The following is an 18,091-nucleotide window of genomic DNA, read 5'->3' on the forward strand; positions in this document are numbered from 1 at the left end:
TGATTCAACTACTCAAGGGGCTCTATTTTTGTCTGGCACTAAGGCGGTGCAAGTGTCAAAACACACGTTAGCTGGCAATTACAGCATGTAAAAACTGGCACTCTGGCATTTTCCAACCTTTGCCCCAGTATCATCTCGCTTGCACTGAGGTGAAAGGAGTGGCAATATTTGAGGTGTGTCCTTAACAACTAGCGCAAAAGTGACAATTTCCTTCAGCGTAAATAGGGAGATTTGACTCACCAAAAGTAGGTCTTAGCGGTAAAGCGTTTGGTTATGTAATATCCATGACGCACAGTGCCCAAATGCTCATGGAACAACAGAAATGTGCTCTTTGTGCCCGTGTACATATCAATGAAGGCAGTTTTTTTTCTGCCCAATGCAATCACCAGAGTACCCAATACTATCAATAAAAGGTTTGGCTCATGAGACRGCTTTGAAATAAATCTTAATCACCAAAGCTTAATTCAAAAATAACGTTTGGGAGCAGCAAAACAGTAAGCGGYCATCCCCTTTTTATCTACAATAGGACAGAATAATTTGAGTAATTTTGGAGGAGCACGTCTTTGGTAACTGGACAAGAGGCACTCTTTGGAAATGGGGATGGATACAAGTAAAATGGAGTATGCAGGTAGGCCTACTGTATGTGAATTGTGAATAACGCAAAAGCATGCCAGTAAAAGCCTCACAAGATGACCATTTAGACACCTTTTATGATAGGCTACTTGGCTAATGCATGGCCAGAAAGACAGCAGACACATTGCTATTTAACCAGCTTTCGTTATAGTAGGGTAAGGGTAGCCTACTGAGGGCTTGGTTTTTAATCGAATGAAAATAACTTAGATGTTTCTAAATACAGCACGTGTGTCACCGTCATCGTCTCATCTCTCATTCCATGATGGGCATATGTGAGGCGCCTACGTGAGGCGCGTTCACACTGCACCTTAGCCCAGGGCTAAGGGAGATTTTAGCCTGGGGCTGAGCGAGTGTTCACACTTGCACATTATAAAGTGGGCAAGCACCAACCTTAGCCCAGGGATAGCTGGCCCTGCTCCTGAGCAGGGTTAGCGCTGACTTTTCAGGGCTAGCCCAAGAAACATGGTTCCAAAATAGCCCGTGTGAAATGGGGTCAAGAACAACGCATATAATTTTCTGGGTAACAATTAAGTACCTTATTGTAATAGAGTTCCATTAAAATGGGCAAAAATAGCTTTTTAGCAAAAAAATWATAATTTTCTCAAGCAAGAATTTAGCTAGGACTGTCTCTGGGACCTATCTGAATGGGGAAGGGAAAAATGAAAATTAGCTGTTATTGGCAGAYAGGTTTGGAACTCTTTGCTGCTATTGGTCTATTGACCAATTTTCAGGATGGTCATATCACCATGGACAGCCAAAATGCCACACCCATGCAAACCTGCTGGTTAGAAGGTCCTGTGTAGATTGTGTTTCCAAACAGCAACTATTAGGAAATAACACTGATCAAATTGATCAAAGGAAAAAAATGAATTTTGACTGCATTGGGCCTTTAATAAACGGACGAGGACACAAATATTCCGTGCCTCCAGCCGAATTGGAGTTGATGACAAGGCAAAGGCAGTCAATAACATACACAACTTGAGACAACCACATGAAGTATTAATCCTTGGAACAAGTTGATTGGCCAGTGAATGGTCAAGCCCTTGTCCCACAACTCCTACCGACAACTTATATATGAATCAAAACCCAGCCTTTTCGTAGCACCGTCACCTATTGTTCCCATAATTCCTGCTGTGAAATTAGCAAAAATATTTCTGACACACCCCCGGACCTATAGCGCTACCGTCAGCGCTAAGATTTACCATTGCGTTAGTTTGTTAAAATAGAAGGTTTGGGCGTTGAGTATTAGTTGATTAGATGAATCAGGTCTGTTAGTGCAGGGCTATAACAAAAATGTGGGCTGTCTGGACATCCTCAAAGACAGAGTTGGGAAACCCTGGTGTAGATAGTACTGCCACCATGCTTGGGATGCCAAGCATTTGTTTGAGCTAGCGTCTCAGCTGAGGTCATCTGCAGTTGATTACAGATGCCAAAGCACTACAGTCCACAACCTAGACCATAGCTTACTTGGCAAAGGGAAGAGAGTCACACAAATATTTAGTTGGATAAAGGCAATCTACCACTTCTTGAAAGCAATGTCCATGTATTTAGTACAAATGCTGAGACTAATGTGTGTTAGATAGATCTGGACACACTACATAATTTCAATGTGGTTGAGACGTTGATCAATGGGATTACAAATTATATTCACCCTCTTAAAAAGACAGTTGAATTTCCTATGTGTTATCACTATGCTTTCAACTATCTAAAAGCACAACCAAATTCCCATGGAAAACAATGTCTGATTTTTGGTTAAGTTGTCACCCAAATGTCTATCACTGTGCTTTCAACCATTTAAAAGCACAGCAAAGTTCAAATGGGAATACAATATCAGACATTTTGTTTATTTAGACAACAGATTAATGTGACGTTGCTGTGATTCATCTAAAAGCAGAACCAAATGACTGGGATTGCAGTTGAGATGACATTAAAAGTACATGGTGCAAGTGATCAATGCCATTTGAGATTCAGCGCAGATTATTATAGCAATGGTGAAGATCTCCACAGACCTGTGATGACTTATGAATGTGATCTTGAACATAGTATATATGATTACATAAGACCTTTATAGTTTTAGTAACCTCAACATGTGGCCACAGATGTGTTACTTGTTTTAAGGTAGAATATTACATTCCTTTGTAAGATAACCTAAATGAAGGAAACTATTTACTGCATTACAAAGGTAATATTAAATTGTGTTTGGTTGACAATGCAACCAAATATCAACATTTAAAGGAGGAGATGTATCTACTGCTTGGATATTTCCATCTGAGCCACAGGCTTAATAACATTATTTTACTTTTGGTTGAGTGTGAGATGTGAATCCAATATCATTTGTTAACTTGTCGACAAGTTAATAGGCTATTTATTGGATTTCAAAAGTGATAGTGTGTTTGGTTGTCAACACAACCAAATATAAACATTTGAAAGAGATGTATCTTATGCTTGTGTAGTTCCATCTGTGCCACTGACTTTAAATGCACTATAAATAAAGTGTAACTTGAGTTAGTCCTATACTTTCACTTACAGTGAGCTCCAAAAGTTTTGGGACAGTGACAGATGGCTCTGTACTCCAGCACTTTGGATTTGAAATGATACAATGACTATGAGGTTAAAGTGCAGACTGTCAGCTTTCATTTGAGGGTATTTTCATCCATATCGGGTGAACTGTTTAGAAAWTACAGCACTTTTTGTACATAGTCCCCCATTTTAGGGGACCAAAGGTATTGGGACAAATTAACAAGCTTAGTATTTGGTCCCATATTCCTAGCACGCAATGATTAATTACATCAAGAAATGTGGGACCAAACACTAAACTTTTGACTACTTTAATACACATAAGTGAATTTGTCCCATTACTTAATAATTCAATATCACATTAAATTTGAAATCAACCAGAGCTTGAAACCCTAGACTGTTTATTTTAAACAATTCTGGGTTGAATTCAAACAATTGTTCTTGATGACTTTGTAAAATGCTACATAGGTCTAAATATCATCATTGCTGAAGTATGGCCACATTTCATTTGCTCAGTTTTAATTMATTTTATTTAACTAGGCAAGTCAGGTAAGAACAAATTCTTATTTACAACCCGGACAATGCTGGGCCAATTGTGCGCCGCCCTATAGGACTCCCAATCACGGCCGGTTGTGATACAGCCAGGAATCGAACCAGGGTCTGCTGTGATACCTCTAACACTGAGATGCAGTGCCTTAGACCACTATACCACTCAGGAGCCCAAACCAACCTGGACTCAGGGGTAGATGTAACATAGTACATTTAAATCCGTTACACTCCAATTAGTATGATATGTTACGTTTTGTATGGTTTGTATTAATTTGTAGATGTCCATCATCAATTTTGTTTGTTATGTTACGAATTCCAATTCGTATGATATGTTATGAATTCTAATTTGTTGTGTCTAATGTTAGCTAGGTGGCTAACGTCAGCAAGGCTAGAGGCTAAGGTTAAGAGTTAGGTTAAAGGGTTAAGGTTAGGGTTAAGGGGAAGAGTTAGCTAACATGCTAAGTAGTTGCAAAGTTGCCAATTAGTTAAAATTCTAATGTTGTCCGCGATGACATTCGAACACGCAATACCTATAAACGTATTTTCCATGTTGATTCCATATCACAATACGTTGAAAAATTACGTTTATTCAACCAGTTTGTGCCCAGTTGGAAGCTCCTTCCTCCAGGACATGTCTTTCTATATTTATGTATTTGGACACTAGTGGTGTTACTACAGCACATCCACTGACTTTGGCTATTTATTCACTTAATCTAAAGGCTCAATTCAATCAACCTGCATTGCAGTAGGACCAAGTAGGGATAGGAAGAGTACATTTGAATAGTCTTTGCAATGGTAAAAAAGTTTAAAGTTGATCAACTGGGTCAGTTAATGGTGGGACTGGGTAGGTACACTAAAAACAAATACATTGTGTTTGACTGAATGTCTTGCTGAATAAGTAGGTTGGTGTCATGAGCTTCACACTGAATTTTCACAACAAGCAAATCTGGAGGAGATGGAGGAAGGGGAAGGGGGCCCGTGTCACCTCAGCAGCACATGAGCGGGATTTATATGCACTGCCAAAACTCAGATCCTGTTTATCTCCCATCTAGTTAAAGTGAAAAAGTGCTAAATGGGCACATGACTGTTCAATGAAAAGTAGGTATACTCAACAATCCAATCCAACAACCAATATTTGTCAAATGTAAATACTGAAGTATCCACCACACTAAATATTATAAATAAATTAATATAAAGCTAAATATGAACTCACCTTTGTCACTCCTATTTGGTCCTTGCGAAACTTCTCCAGTGGCTTGATAAGCAGATCACAAGCATTCTGAACCTGAACGAGGAAAAAACATGAAACATTGAGTGTTTTGTTGGCCATTTGTCAAAAGCATGCCATGCATTACATTACAAACATGCAAGATTAGTTATGATAAGAAATTGGATGAAAAAGGTAACCAAGCAATTAGAAGCCTAGAAATGAACCGGGAATTATCTTGCACTCCAGCAGGTGTTGCTCTTCTTCCCCTCAAAAAGAGCATCAGCTGTAATTATAGAGTAGCTGTGTTTTTTAAAAATCCGTAAAGCATCCAGAAAGCCCAGTATAACAGGATCTGCTGCTTTTCACTGCACACTGATAATGCAGTATCATGACATCATTATTTATATTMCACAGGCCCAAAGGAGGACAAGACCAGAGACAGAGTTCACCCCAGGAAGCCAGTTCCAGTTGGGGTTTCTCTTATTTCCACCTCTGGTTGTATGAGGGTCAAAAAGGTGCTGCTGATAACCCACCAGCATCATCCTGTCATCCTCCACTTCCTGTAGGAGACCAGCAAACTCCTGGAAAGACTCCGCTGTAGACAAAGAGAAAGATAGATATTAGGTTACATATCATAACTAGGACACATGTACATAACTACATATTCTTTAACCTTGTGGACACTGTTTTGACAAAAAGGTAATGTGTTATCAAGACATTCTAGCTGTGTGCTGGTGTCACAATACATTTACAGTATGTCTTGTAATGTCACATTACATTATGGTGTGGCCTGTGTTATGTAACTGTATAGTGAATATATTTGGCAGAGTTCTTGTTTCATTATTATATAGTGTAATTAATGGGGTAAACATGTTCCCTAGAAGATGACAGGTTAATATGCACTGAACAAGGGAGGAAGTGAAATCAATAAAGGCTTTGTGCCATCACCAACAACAAAAAAGAACTTCCTAATTCAATGAAGTCAATTACACTGAAACTTTGAGAAACATTAAGAAATCTATTGCCAACCAGTCAATGCTGGGGAGAAAAGTAATAAGGCTGACTAGACTTGAGCCATATAGAGATATGCAGAATATGGCTTTCAGGCTGACCAATACAGTAAGTGTATGTATGACAAAGCACTATATGAACTTACCAATGTTCATCTCATCATCTGTCAGAGAATCACCAATGAAGTCGAACTGGAACACACTGAGTGTCTGGGAGAACTTCTGCACTGCCACTGAATAACCTTCATAAAACACACATTACACTTTATCGACACAATCAACATAATAACAGTAGCACTTTACATTTAGATATAAAAGGATAAAGGGTGTAATTAGGACATTATCAATTAAATTGTGATATTTATTTTGGTGATTGCCAAACATGGAGCTTATATGTGATTGAACTGTCATCATTACAGTTCAGCCATAAATAAATAAGCACAGTATTTGGAGAGCAACTAAACAGAAAAGGTATGTTTGAGGAAGTCATGCTGCCTGGAATAATAAGAATAAGGAGGCCCACCTACTTCCTCTTAGACAACTCTTGGTTTGGGCTAACTCAGGACTATTGTCAAAGTTAGAGACTGGTACTGGTTGGTTCCCATGACTAGCCCAGACAGGCAGCATGAGAACACATCAGATAGTGAAATTCAGCATCCACAAACTATCAGAAATACAAATAATATACTTAAGCAATAAAGTCCGAGGGGGTGTGGTATATGGCCAATATACCACTGCTAAGGACTGTTCTTATGCACGATGCAACGCTGAGTGCTAGGACACAGCCCTTAGCCGTGGTATATTGGCCATATATCACAAACCCCTGAGATGCCTTACTGCTATTATAAACTGGTTAACAACGTAATTAGAGCAGTAAAAATAAATGTTGTCATACCCATGGTATATGGTCTGATATACCACGGCTTTCAGCCAATCAGGATTCAAGGCTCGAACCCCCCAGTTTATAAATAATCTATTTTCAGCATTCTAATGAGTGAAGACAGTCATTACATTAGCATAGGTGTGTCAAATTCCTTTTACCTCAGGGGTGTGCCAATGAAGAGGCAGAAAATATCAGACAGACTAGTCCAACAATAACATAGCCCATCCTTTCATTCAAAGGCAATTCTGTAATTAGGGTTTTCAATTCTTTATAGAAAGTCAACCTCCTCACTTCAGTGATTAAAAAAATAAATGATATACTATACTAGAGGACTTGTGTTTGCACCCAGATGGGTGTTGGGGGGAACTCTTATTTCAGCTCCTAATACCTCGACAACAAAAACTCTCTTCAAGTGACTCACAGTTATCACCAAGACAGAATAAGTGACATATCCTATACTCAGCAACACTGCATCTCTCCTTACAATGACAGTTTCTGTTTGAGATAAAAAGCTTGACTTTTGCGAATTGGGCTACAGAACGGAATCTCGGTGGGTCTAACAATGCAAATACTGTTCCAGTAAATTTGGTCCTATACCAACAAAGGCAGCGGTACTCATGGAGAACATCCAAGAGCTGACTTTTGYGATTAGCACAGTGGTACTTTGGTGACACACTGAGGCTAGCCTTCAGTAAACCATTGGCCCAGTCTGGCAACCCATCTTCCAGGCACCCCTCAACTCTCTCTCTCTCTCTCACACACACATGACTGGAAAACATCTCATATCATCCATATCCCGAAAAAGCCATGCCCCAAGGAACACAATGACTACCAACCAGTGGCCCTGACCTTTCATTTGGCCTTTCATTTCGGTGATTAGCAAGCTGGACAGTCAAGAAACTGTATGAATGTAGGTCCATTATAATTTCTACAGCTTCAATTTGGTTTTAAAGTATATTTAGTTTGTATGTGTCCCCCACCTGCATCACTGCGTGGTAGAACAGTGTCATTATACAGGCAAAAGCCAGTGTGACAAGTCTGCTGAAACTGCAAGAAAGAATTATCAGCAACCCTACCAACACAACTTTTCTGGACAGCTACCACACATATGCTGAGGATGGCAAACAAAATAGCAGAGGACCCCTCCCATATGCTAAACTCAGAGTTTGTGCTCCTGCTGTCCAGGAAGCGCTACAAACTTCCCTGATGCAAATTAACTAGGTACAAAAAATAATTTGTGCTACACCCACTGACCCTTAAGAACAAATAAGGACATTAGGGGCTGACTCACTCATTCAGGAACGTGCAATAATGAAAAGTGATAAGCAAAATGTAACTGTGTAAAATAATCATGGAATCATTGACATTGAAATTATAGGGTTGTGCAATAACATTATGTGCAATGCTCAGGGACCTTGGACAGTAAGGGGATGTGCTATATATGAGGGGAGGGGAGGGGGGGGAGGAGGAGGGGTAGTGAGAGGGGGGGGGGGGGGGGGGGGGGGGGGGGCACAGCTATGTAATGTGGAAGGGATGGGTAAGAATCCTTAGGCTGCACTTTTTATGATCTGCAAAGGCAGCATTTTCTCCTTATATGTAGAGTAAAATATCACATGGCAGTGGTTTTGGTGGAGGAGAAAACAGGAAGGAAAAGAGACAGGACCATGGCACGGATAAGGCACAGCACGACATCAATGAAAAAACMTTGTTTATGCTACAGGTTCATGTTGCTTATGCAGTTGCGTCGAACAAGGAATCACTGAGGAAGGCCAATGTTCACTTACGCTTGCTTAGCATGTGGTTTGGGTTTGGTTATTGACTGTGCAAACGTCAGGTCATATTTTTTGTATGACTGAAACAAACATTTAAGCCTACCTAAAATGCTCTGTGGATTTTGACTGACTTTATGAAGCACAGTAAAAGTGTCACATGCGCAAGTCAGCATGGGATGAGTCATACATACCAGAGTTCACCAGAGTTAAGTTACACTATAGCTGTAGGTTGTCTGTATATTAGGTCATGATTTTTTACATGTTCTGTTAGTTACATAATTGATAGTCTGCCGTCACAGCCCACTGTCATCCACAAATTATTTATCAAGAAAAGTAACATGTTAGTTAGGCTGATAAACTGGTTGAAACTGTTAGCTTGTCATTCAGCTGCTAGACAAATACTGAACTTGTGTTACTGTAAACTTTTGTTAAATCAAAATTTAACAGAAATCAATACCAATACAGTCATATTAGGTCACTATTTGGCACACAATGAATTGGCAATGTTTTTCCATTGATGATGTTATGGATCTGTTCACACTCATGTATTTTTACAGGAATCCATCAGGGGCTCCAACAGATTATAAACTGTCTGGTTCGAGCCCCAAATGCTGATTGGCTGACAGCCGTGGTATATCAGACCATATACCACGGGTATGACAAAAACATTTATTTTTACTGTTCGAATTACGTTGGTAACCAGTTTATAAAAGCATTAAGGCACCTGGAGGGTTTGTGATATATGGCCAACATACAAGGCTAAGTGCTGTATCCATGCAGGCATTCCGCGTTGCGTCGTGGGTCGTATATATGCACAGCCCTTAGCCTGGTATATTGGCCATACTACACCCCCTCGTGCTTATTGCTTCATTATATCATATAAAAGCAGGCTTTGTTTTTTGGAACAATTGCTCAACTAATTTGTATGTTGGCTGTGTCTAAACAATGCAGGTTCCTCTTCTTCGACATACTACATAGAAAAACATTTAAAACCCACAAACAGTCTACATAGAAAATAGTAAAAAGGGTGAAGAAAGAGAGAAGCTTACCCTTGATTGCATTGATTACACTGTTGCCGTCTTTGATTACATCTTTGAGAAATTTGCTTGTTCTTTCCAATTCTAATTCATAGCATTTTAGTCTTTCTCTAAAATCCGGACTGTCCTCATAGCAGTCGCTGAACTCAAGAGGAGGATGCCCCATTGCTTATTTTTGGAATGCTGTACAGTAGCCTAGATGTTTAAGTTAGAAATCTGAATTAATGCATCGAATCAGTGCAGAACATTGTTGATAACATTTCCAGATTGAGATTTGAATAGCCCACTCCTCCAGATATGAATGCTGTCGAATCCTTGGACCCGTGGCACACAGTGACTCTTCTTTGGTTCCTTGACGCATTAATTCATTAGGTAAACAATGTTAGCTGATTCTTGTTACAATGTATTTTCGTGTCTATCTGGGTCTGTGTTGCCAAGGACCTCCTCCTTTCACACCCATAGTATAATTCTTAAAGGGACAACTACACCAAATATTTTCCATATTGTAATATTTTACTTGTAGTTATTGTCTCTTACTTCATATCAATTTGACAAGTCAAGACAATATACTTTGATCCCCGAACCCCACATAGCGCAGCGCCCATGCTCTTGAAAATTGCAACGCAAACCCCTCCATATTGGCATCAAACATCCCATTATTTGTATCAGTCACTGTTTATACTAGTATTGCATTCTAACCGGAATATATTCCTTTTGAAAAGGTGCTAATCTTAGAAATTCTGGAGATCATGCAAACATAAAAGTGTGTCTACTTTGTCTAGTTTTTGTACGTTTTTTCTCTCCAGCATGTAGCCAGTTATCAAGCCACGTGACATTATGGTCAAAGCATGACGTCTCATATCCGTCTGGACAGAGAAAATGGCGGAAGTGGATGAGTTAAGTAAACCTATGGTAAGAATAAAGAACATAATGTAACTACCGGTATTATTGTACAACAGTGTATGAATTCTTTAATATCTTGTTTTTCATATTATACATGAACGTTCTATTAAGCGTTTCTGATGCCAATATTAAATACTATTAGCTAGTAAGGGAATGTCAACATGGGTGTTCAAGTTAGCTAGCTAGCTGTTAGCTATTGTAGTTAAGCTAACGTTAGGTAAACGCGTCAACACAGAGAGAGCGAGAGAGACAAGCACTCCAATGAAAGTCGGTGTTCGTTTCTGAAAAGTCACTGTCCATGCAAAAGTACTAAATGGCTTCCAAAACCTGAGGGAGAACTATAGCAACTGTAACGCTAGCTGTCTAATGTTAGCTAGTTAGCTAACTGTGTAACTAACGTTACTAACGTTAGCTAAAGTACAGTAATTATATTTGCGCTTGCTAACAACATGTAATAAGACTGCAGTGAATTATCACGACGAAAGTGCATTGGCTAAATGCCAAAAATCGGTTGTTGTCATTATTGAGAAACAAGTATTTATGTGTAACGTTATCTGTGTTTAGGGTGTCAGGTAGCCTAGTGGTTAGAGCGTCCGAGCTGACAAGGTACAAATCTGTCGTTCTGCCCCTGAGCAAGGCAGTTAACCCACTGTTCCCCGGGCGCCGAAGACGTGGATGTCGATTAAGGCAGCCCCGCACCTTAAATTCGGAAGACACATTTCATTTCAATGCATTCAGTTGTACAACCCCTTTTCCTGTTATTATCGCCAGTTTGCAGGTCTGTCAGATGTATCCATATCAGGAGACATCCCTGTTGAGGGGGAGATCAATGTGCCTGTTGGAACCCCCAGTCATGATGATGAATACTCCACACTGGATGAACCTGTCAAAGACACCATAGTAAGATTTCCCTCTTCATGCCATACTGTGCACACTTCCATCTTACATGACCCCTTTTTAATTTGGCTTACATTATATGTTAAAGGCCCAGTGCGGTCAAAAATGTGATTTTCATATGTTTTATATATATTTCCACGCTATGAGCGTTGGGATAATATTGGGACAATTATAATAATGCCCCTTTAGTGTAAAAGCTGTTTAAAAAGACTGCCTGAAATTTCTGCCTGTTTTGGTGGGATGGAGTTTGTCTCCCTGGTGATATCACCAGGTGGTAAATTATTGTTGTTAACAGACCAATAAGAAAGACAATTATAAACCTCTGTCAATAACTGCTAGTTTTCAGTTTTCCCCTCCCCATTCAGACCCCTCCCAGACAGTCCTAGCAAAATTCTTGCTTGAGAAATTGGTCTTTGCCAAGAAGCTATTGTTGTTTCATTTTGACCATTCCAATTGAAATCCATCACTATGACCATGTTTCCATCCACAGTTTTTAATGCATGTAAAGTCATACCATATATATTTTTTAAATCACTACAGATGTGATGGAAACAGGTAGATTCGGTACATTAAAAAAAATAAAAAAATAATAATAATAATAATAAATGGCAACAGATCATTTGTTTGTTTGACATGGTGGCATCTTTTCGTGTCTGTAAAATTAATTATTCGAGAAGTGGAGGTGGTGGAAACGCCTTTATGTGCAAATATTGATATAATAACCATCATATCGAGGTAAACTTGATATGGTGTGTGGTCCTCCCACTATGACTCGCGGAAACCTAGGCTACAGATTAAATAAGTTATGATGAACTTCACAGGGTGGTGAAAGTGCACAGTGATCTTGATGCTCCTTTCCAATAAATATTGAGGTTCTGATTCTGGTGACATGATGATTGATACTTGACTACCGTTTGACAAATAAAAATATTCCTTATCCATAATGATCTCATCATGTAGACTAGCCTACCCACACAGCCTACCCGCACTGTATCTGTGAGCTGTTGGCAAGAGTGCACATGCCAAGACCAGAGTAGACACATTTGCTATTCAACACAACAGTTTTCGTAACAACTATCAGTAGAGTTTTGTCACTTGAGATTTTTCTTCGGTACATGATAATGTAAAAGTACATTTTGTGTGCACTATGTCATCACGCACTGACTTTTATCCGCAACAAGTCAGTTTGGTGGGGAAATGCACATATTTTCTTTATACAGATTTTTGAATATTTACATGACAATCTGTTGCCAATTGAATGGAAACCTAGCTAGTAATGTACTTAATTGTCACCCAGAAATGATTTCATATAGGGATAGAAACGGCTGCATTAGACCTTTAAAACCTCTTCTAAAATCCCTCATGTCTCAATTACAGTTACGAGATCTGAAAGCAGTGGGGAAAAAGTTTGTTCATGTGATGTATCCTAAGAAGAGTTCAACGCTACTGAGAGACTGTGAGTACTATATACTTTGAAAGATTAATTAATCTTTTATACTATTCCAACACAATAAATTGGTATTACATCATGTGACCTAGCTGTACTTTACTTAGTGATATCTATCCAACACGTACAAGAATAACAGTATGTATATAACAAACATGATTTAAACTGACATTTATAATAGTACCTAGGAAAATGTGACAAACTAAATGTGCCAGGTGTTTGGTCATCACTACTTAACATAGCCACAAAATCATAATTATGGCTTTCAATAATTTCCTTTTTTTCCCCAATCATTTATTTTTTACATTTTTTTATCTGATTTTAAACCTAACCTTAACTCCATTGCTAACCTTATGCCTAKATTTTAAATTAAGACCAAAAAGCAACAAAAAAAAAATCATAAATGTTTACGATATAGACAATTTTGACTTTGTGGCAGTGGTAACTAGTGAAAACACAGGTGTTCTAGTAATATTATTTTAACTTCCTCCTGTACTACCTAGACAAATGTGACAATAGAAATTGTGTTTGATGTTCTAGGAAGATTGTGATAACTTCCTCCTCTTTTCCAGGGGACTTGTGGGGCCCATTATTGCTCTGTGTGACACTGGCTCTGTGAGTATTCGTGTTTCAATGTAGTAGCAGATTGCCCCTTTTTAAAGGGGCAATCTGCAGTTGCTACATCCATTTTTGGACTTATAAATGAATCATATGTACCCATTGATTCTTGAAGAATATAACTTAGAAATGACTCATGAGCTTGGTTCCACTGTCATACCCCATCAGAACCCAAAATGTAAACTTGTTTTACTCCAATGTTTGTAAACAAAGTAAATGTAAGCAAACACTATATAGCCTCAAAATATGGTTAAAACGATAATTTTAATGTAATAGATGGTCTTTGTATCCATAGCCCTGTATATGAATTTGAGAATGGTTGCTTTTCTCCAGCCCCATCCCTTTAGCTTTTTACTAAAATGGGGGCAGGTAAAATTATTTGTTATTGTTTCAAGTGATGATTGCCATTTTAAGAATGAAAGACAACTGGAAAAGGATGTGCTATGGATTTATAATGTTTCTTTCCTGTTTTCAGGATGCTGCAGGGGGGTTCAGTTGACAGTAAGGAAGATGGAGGGCCCCAGTTTGCAGAGGTGTTTGTGATCATCTGGTTTGGATCTGTCATCATCACACTGAACTCAAAGCTGCTGGGAGGCACCATGTACGTATCCATCATTTACATCTGCCCAACTTTCTAGCCAGCTTCCAATCATTATAGTCAAATTAAAAATGCTTTTGAACATGCAAGTACTGTAATATGATTAGTTCCTTGAGGTGAATTTTATTTATTAATTGAAAACTTAGAAATATGTGCATTTCAAATTCCTGTGTTTCTTTCCTCTAGATCTTTTTTCCAGAGCCTGTGTGTGCTAGGCTACTGCATCATGCCTCTGACTGTGGCAATGGTTGTCTGTAGGCTGGTGCTGCTGGGTGGGTCTGGGATGGTCAGCTTCATCGTCCGACTAATTGTGGTCACAGCATCATTCAGTTGGTCCACGTTTGGTAAGGAAAGTCCTTTTCATAAGGAGACAACTATATTACACGTCTTATTTGGTTGACTACGTTTATTGGTGCCAACACACCTCTACAAACACATTGACTGTTTGCAGTCATACTGACTTACAGTAGGTGGAGCTGTTGCATAAAGATTAAACCTGTTCAAGTGTTCCTCATAACATTAGTACTACATTTTAATAGATTATACAGTCTAATCTTTATCATAACCTGGGTTGTTCGATCCCTGAATGCTGATTGGCTGGAAGCCATGGTATATCAGACTGTATACCACTGGTTTGACAAAACATGTATTTTTACTGCTCTACATTGTTAACCAGTTTATAATAGCAATAAGGCTCCTCGAGGCTTTGTGATATATTGCCAATATACCATGGCTAAGGGCTGTGTCCAAGCAACCCTTAGCCATTGTATATTGGCCATAAAACACACCTCCTTATTGCTTAATCATAAAACAAGTCACTGATAACATGTAACTGAATGTATGTATATTATTTTCCCCCAGCCTCTACAGCTTTCTTAGCAGATAGCCAGCCTTCTAATCGCAAAGCTTTGGTGGTGTATCCCGTCTTCCTCTTTTACTTCGTTATTGGATGGATGATTCTCACGTTCTCACCGTCTGCGTAGCAGTGGACTTGTCTCTAAACTGAACTTAACACAATCCTTTTGGAATAGAAGGATACAAATCAACACCATGTAATTTGTGGAAGACGAGGACCATGGTGTGTTGGGGGTACTCTTGGTGTAAAACGTTGTGCATTTTGCTTTGGTGCCACAAGGAAAATAGTGAGATTTGACCAAAGTGCACAGTGCTTTGCCTCTTTCTTTTTTTGTTTCCATTATTGCTAAGCTCAGCTAAGAAATACAGTGGAGTACAATGCATACAAAAGAGTCAAAGTGAGGCTTTTCTGATATCCTTACAGGGACTATCTGCTTGATTAAACAGGCTCTCTGTGTCTCCCATGAAGAGATGACTTCTTACTAGTACACTAGCAGGAGTAAAGGGGACCATGAGATCTATATTCTATGTGACATGGTCCATTTACCTATATCACTGACTAATATGTGATGCCAGTGTGTATGTATACTGTACACTGCCTTATGCCTAATTTTCAATATTTCTTAGGTTTCTGTTTTATTTAGATTATTTACAAGTAGTATTCTCATTTAGAAATTAAGATTTGATTATCCAAGGATAGTAAGTGGCAGTGTTGCTCAATTTTCATATCAGCAACATTTAAAATTATGTACAGTAGGTGGTTGTAGTTAACATTTTCTGGGGAAAGTTATGTTATTATATATTTATAAATGCCCTGTTCTCTCTCAGTAATATAATATAATTTAATTTAATATAATTCTATTAAAACAGAAATGTGAATATAAACTGTAATTCTCCAAAATCTGAATAATTTGTATTTGGTTCTGTAATATGGTGCAAAATCATTTTTTCTGTTGTTCAGATGCCAGTCAAGATCTTTGTGTAGCATGAATCACAAAGTACACCTTAAGTACAGTCATCAAATGTATTGTACATGGGGGTAATCGCTCTGCCATTTACCACTTACAATTGGCTATTGGTCCTTGTGGTTAGCTGTTACCTAAAATACCTATCCAGGTGTACTAAGATTGGGCATGTGTCAGGAAAGCCTGGGCAGAGGAACAGGCCCATTTAAAGGCGAGTTTAGACTCAACTACTCAATATTACTTGGAGATCAGTCAGTCACCATTTACCCATGATGCATCACGGTTTTATGCTCTCGAACACGGCCACTGATCACATCTGGTGTGCATCGTGATTTTTAAACATCTATGAGCAGGCAAAGGTTAGTAAGCAAAAGTAAGTTTATGTTGAAAAAGGGTGAATTTCCCCCTTAAAACTGACAAGAGGCATCACGCAGAGGGATTCCTGGCTTGAAGATATTGGGCTTTAGTGGTAAGTTTTAGGGGTAAGCCGGAAGTAGTTTACAAGTAAAGCCGGAAGAGGCACATATGCATCTGCTGTCGGATGACTTCTGCTGTTTTCTAGGAAATGCGTCAGTGGCAGACATGGGATTCGCCTTTGTTATTTCCGAGGTGGATGGTATTGAAATTCCACTTCTACACAAAGCTGAACATGATCAGCATGGTCCAAGGAATGAATATCCTGATAAAGAAATTAGACACCAGCCCAAGCTCTAACATTCACAATACTTGTTTTGTATCTGTGATGGTTTTCTCAAAATATAACCAGGAATTGAGTGCATAGGCTACTAGAATGAGAACATATGTGTTATTGCATTATATGGGATATGCTCTTTTCTTTGTCATTACTTTATGCCCTTGTACCTTCCTCATTATTTGTGATTGCGCAACATGGAATTGTAACAGATCTGATTAAATATGGTCCACAAAGATTCTTACTGTATGGTAATTATTGCATGTCAGCATCACTACAGCCTGCAGTGTATTTATTTAATTCTCAACCTTTAGTAAGCATGTAAAGAACACAGTTGTATTTAATCACATGAAGGACAAAACACACTGTACAGAAAAGGATTAGACTATACATGTACATCACTTCACATAAGTTACTGGGTAAACAATATGAAAAGCAGTCAAATGCACTTGGTATTGACCCCACGACTGGTGTCGGGTAGTTTCTCGTTAAGGGACGGTGTCCTGGACACAGATTAAGCCTCTAAAATTGCCTGTGTAGAAATCCCCTACAATAACCCATACATATCCTACAATATCTATTCCATTTTATTCACACATACTCGACAATCAACAAATTTGAATGTTTGGTGACATTATTACAGACAAGAAAAATTGTAGGCTATAACATAGCACATTACATTACAGTAACATTGAGATAGCTATATTGTTGCAAGTAGGATATTTCATTTATTCATGTGGATCACATGAAGGCCTACGTGATTCGATTGTAAGGATATAGAGCCTGTAGTGCCCTTTGCTTCCAAAAATCCCAGAAGGTTGTCTCCCACAATGCTTTGGTTCCGACTTCAATTTGCTGTTGGCGAGGAGCAAATTTCCAGTCGACTGCAGTAGAAAGTTCATGACCTTTGATCACATGGTTTTGTAAAGGTCATACCAAAGACATACAGTCGACATGTAGTGTTTCTGATTTTGAACTGTTCAAATATAGGGATTTGGAAGAATAAAAGTCCTTGCCTTGGTATGTGTTTTTCATGTCACTAATAGTACAACTCCAATGTGTGCAATAAGAACCGAGGACTACAACAGCAGCAGTTTAACTAAAAAGCATTTTTGCATATAATACAGGTAGTTAAATAACCTCTGTGAAACTTCTTACAGCAAACAGCATTTTCCACCGCCATCAACAAAACACCAAATTATGGAAATTCTCGTGTAAGAATGGTGTCGCATCCCTCCAATTAAGTTCCAGACACTTGTAGAATCTATGACAAGGTGCAGTGAAGAAACTTTATGTTGGTGTTTCCTTTATTTGGCAGTTACCTGTAGCTTGTCTGCAAAAACAATCTTAACCTCTTGCAAATGTTTCTGCCTGCATCATGAAGTTTGTACTTATATAAGACTGTAACTACACCTAAAATAAGTGAAAAAAAGAAAATGCATGTTCCCTTTTCTGTCAAATTAGTAGTTTTCCGGAAGCTACTTAGGCTACACGGTGCTGAGTTAC

General features: G+C 38.7%; 2 protein-coding genes across 4 annotated transcripts in view; one reads left to right on the forward strand and one right to left on the reverse strand.

The window, feature by feature from the left end:
* LOC111950183 (oligophrenin-1-like) overlaps window positions 1-10,391 on the reverse strand; it is a 41,323-nt gene extending 30,932 nt beyond the window's left edge. For all 3 annotated transcript variants that reach the window (XR_002875466.2, XM_023967594.2, XM_070434560.1), the window contains exons 1-4: window positions 9,624-10,391; window positions 6,066-6,161; window positions 5,443-5,504; window positions 4,913-4,984 (exon numbers count right to left, since the gene is read on the reverse strand). Coding sequence is in view for 2 of the 3 variants with exons in the window: in XM_023967594.2 (XP_023823362.1) it covers window positions 4,913-4,984; window positions 5,443-5,504; window positions 6,066-6,161; window positions 9,624-9,777 (384 nt within the window). In the remaining variant the exon portion in view is untranslated. The remainder of the gene's footprint in view (window positions 1-4,912; window positions 4,985-5,442; window positions 5,505-6,065; window positions 6,162-9,623) is intronic.
* Window positions 10,392-10,419: 28 nt separating this feature from the next.
* On the forward strand, window positions 10,420-16,823 carry LOC111950184 (protein YIPF6). The gene is made up of 7 exons (XM_023967595.2): window positions 10,420-10,523; window positions 11,286-11,414; window positions 12,789-12,867; window positions 13,431-13,473; window positions 13,952-14,077; window positions 14,261-14,418; window positions 14,936-16,823. Exons 1-7 carry the CDS (start codon window positions 10,491-10,493, stop codon window positions 15,055-15,057), a joined length of 690 nt encoding a protein of 229 aa, XP_023823363.1. The 5' UTR covers window positions 10,420-10,490; the 3' UTR covers window positions 15,058-16,823.
* The last annotated feature ends 1,268 nt before the right edge of the window (window positions 16,824-18,091 follow it).

The sequence above is a fragment of the Salvelinus sp. IW2-2015 genome, linkage group LG23, assembly GCF_002910315.2.
Source record: "Salvelinus sp. IW2-2015 linkage group LG23, ASM291031v2, whole genome shotgun sequence".
Taxonomy (NCBI): Eukaryota; Metazoa; Chordata; class Actinopteri; order Salmoniformes; family Salmonidae; genus Salvelinus; species Salvelinus sp. IW2-2015.

Bases quoted from the DNA above. Each gene is read 5' to 3' on its own strand.
- LOC111950184 (XM_023967595.2), top strand. From the start codon at position 10,491: ATGGCGGAAGTGGATGAGTTAAGTAAACCTATG. The intron at 12,868-13,430 runs GTGAGTACTATA...CCTCTTTTCCAG, and splicing joins TTCAACGCTACTGAGAGACT to GGGACTTGTGGGGCCCATTA. The intron at 14,419-14,935 runs GTAAGGAAAGTC...ATTTTCCCCCAG, and splicing joins ATTCAGTTGGTCCACGTTTG to CCTCTACAGCTTTCTTAGCA.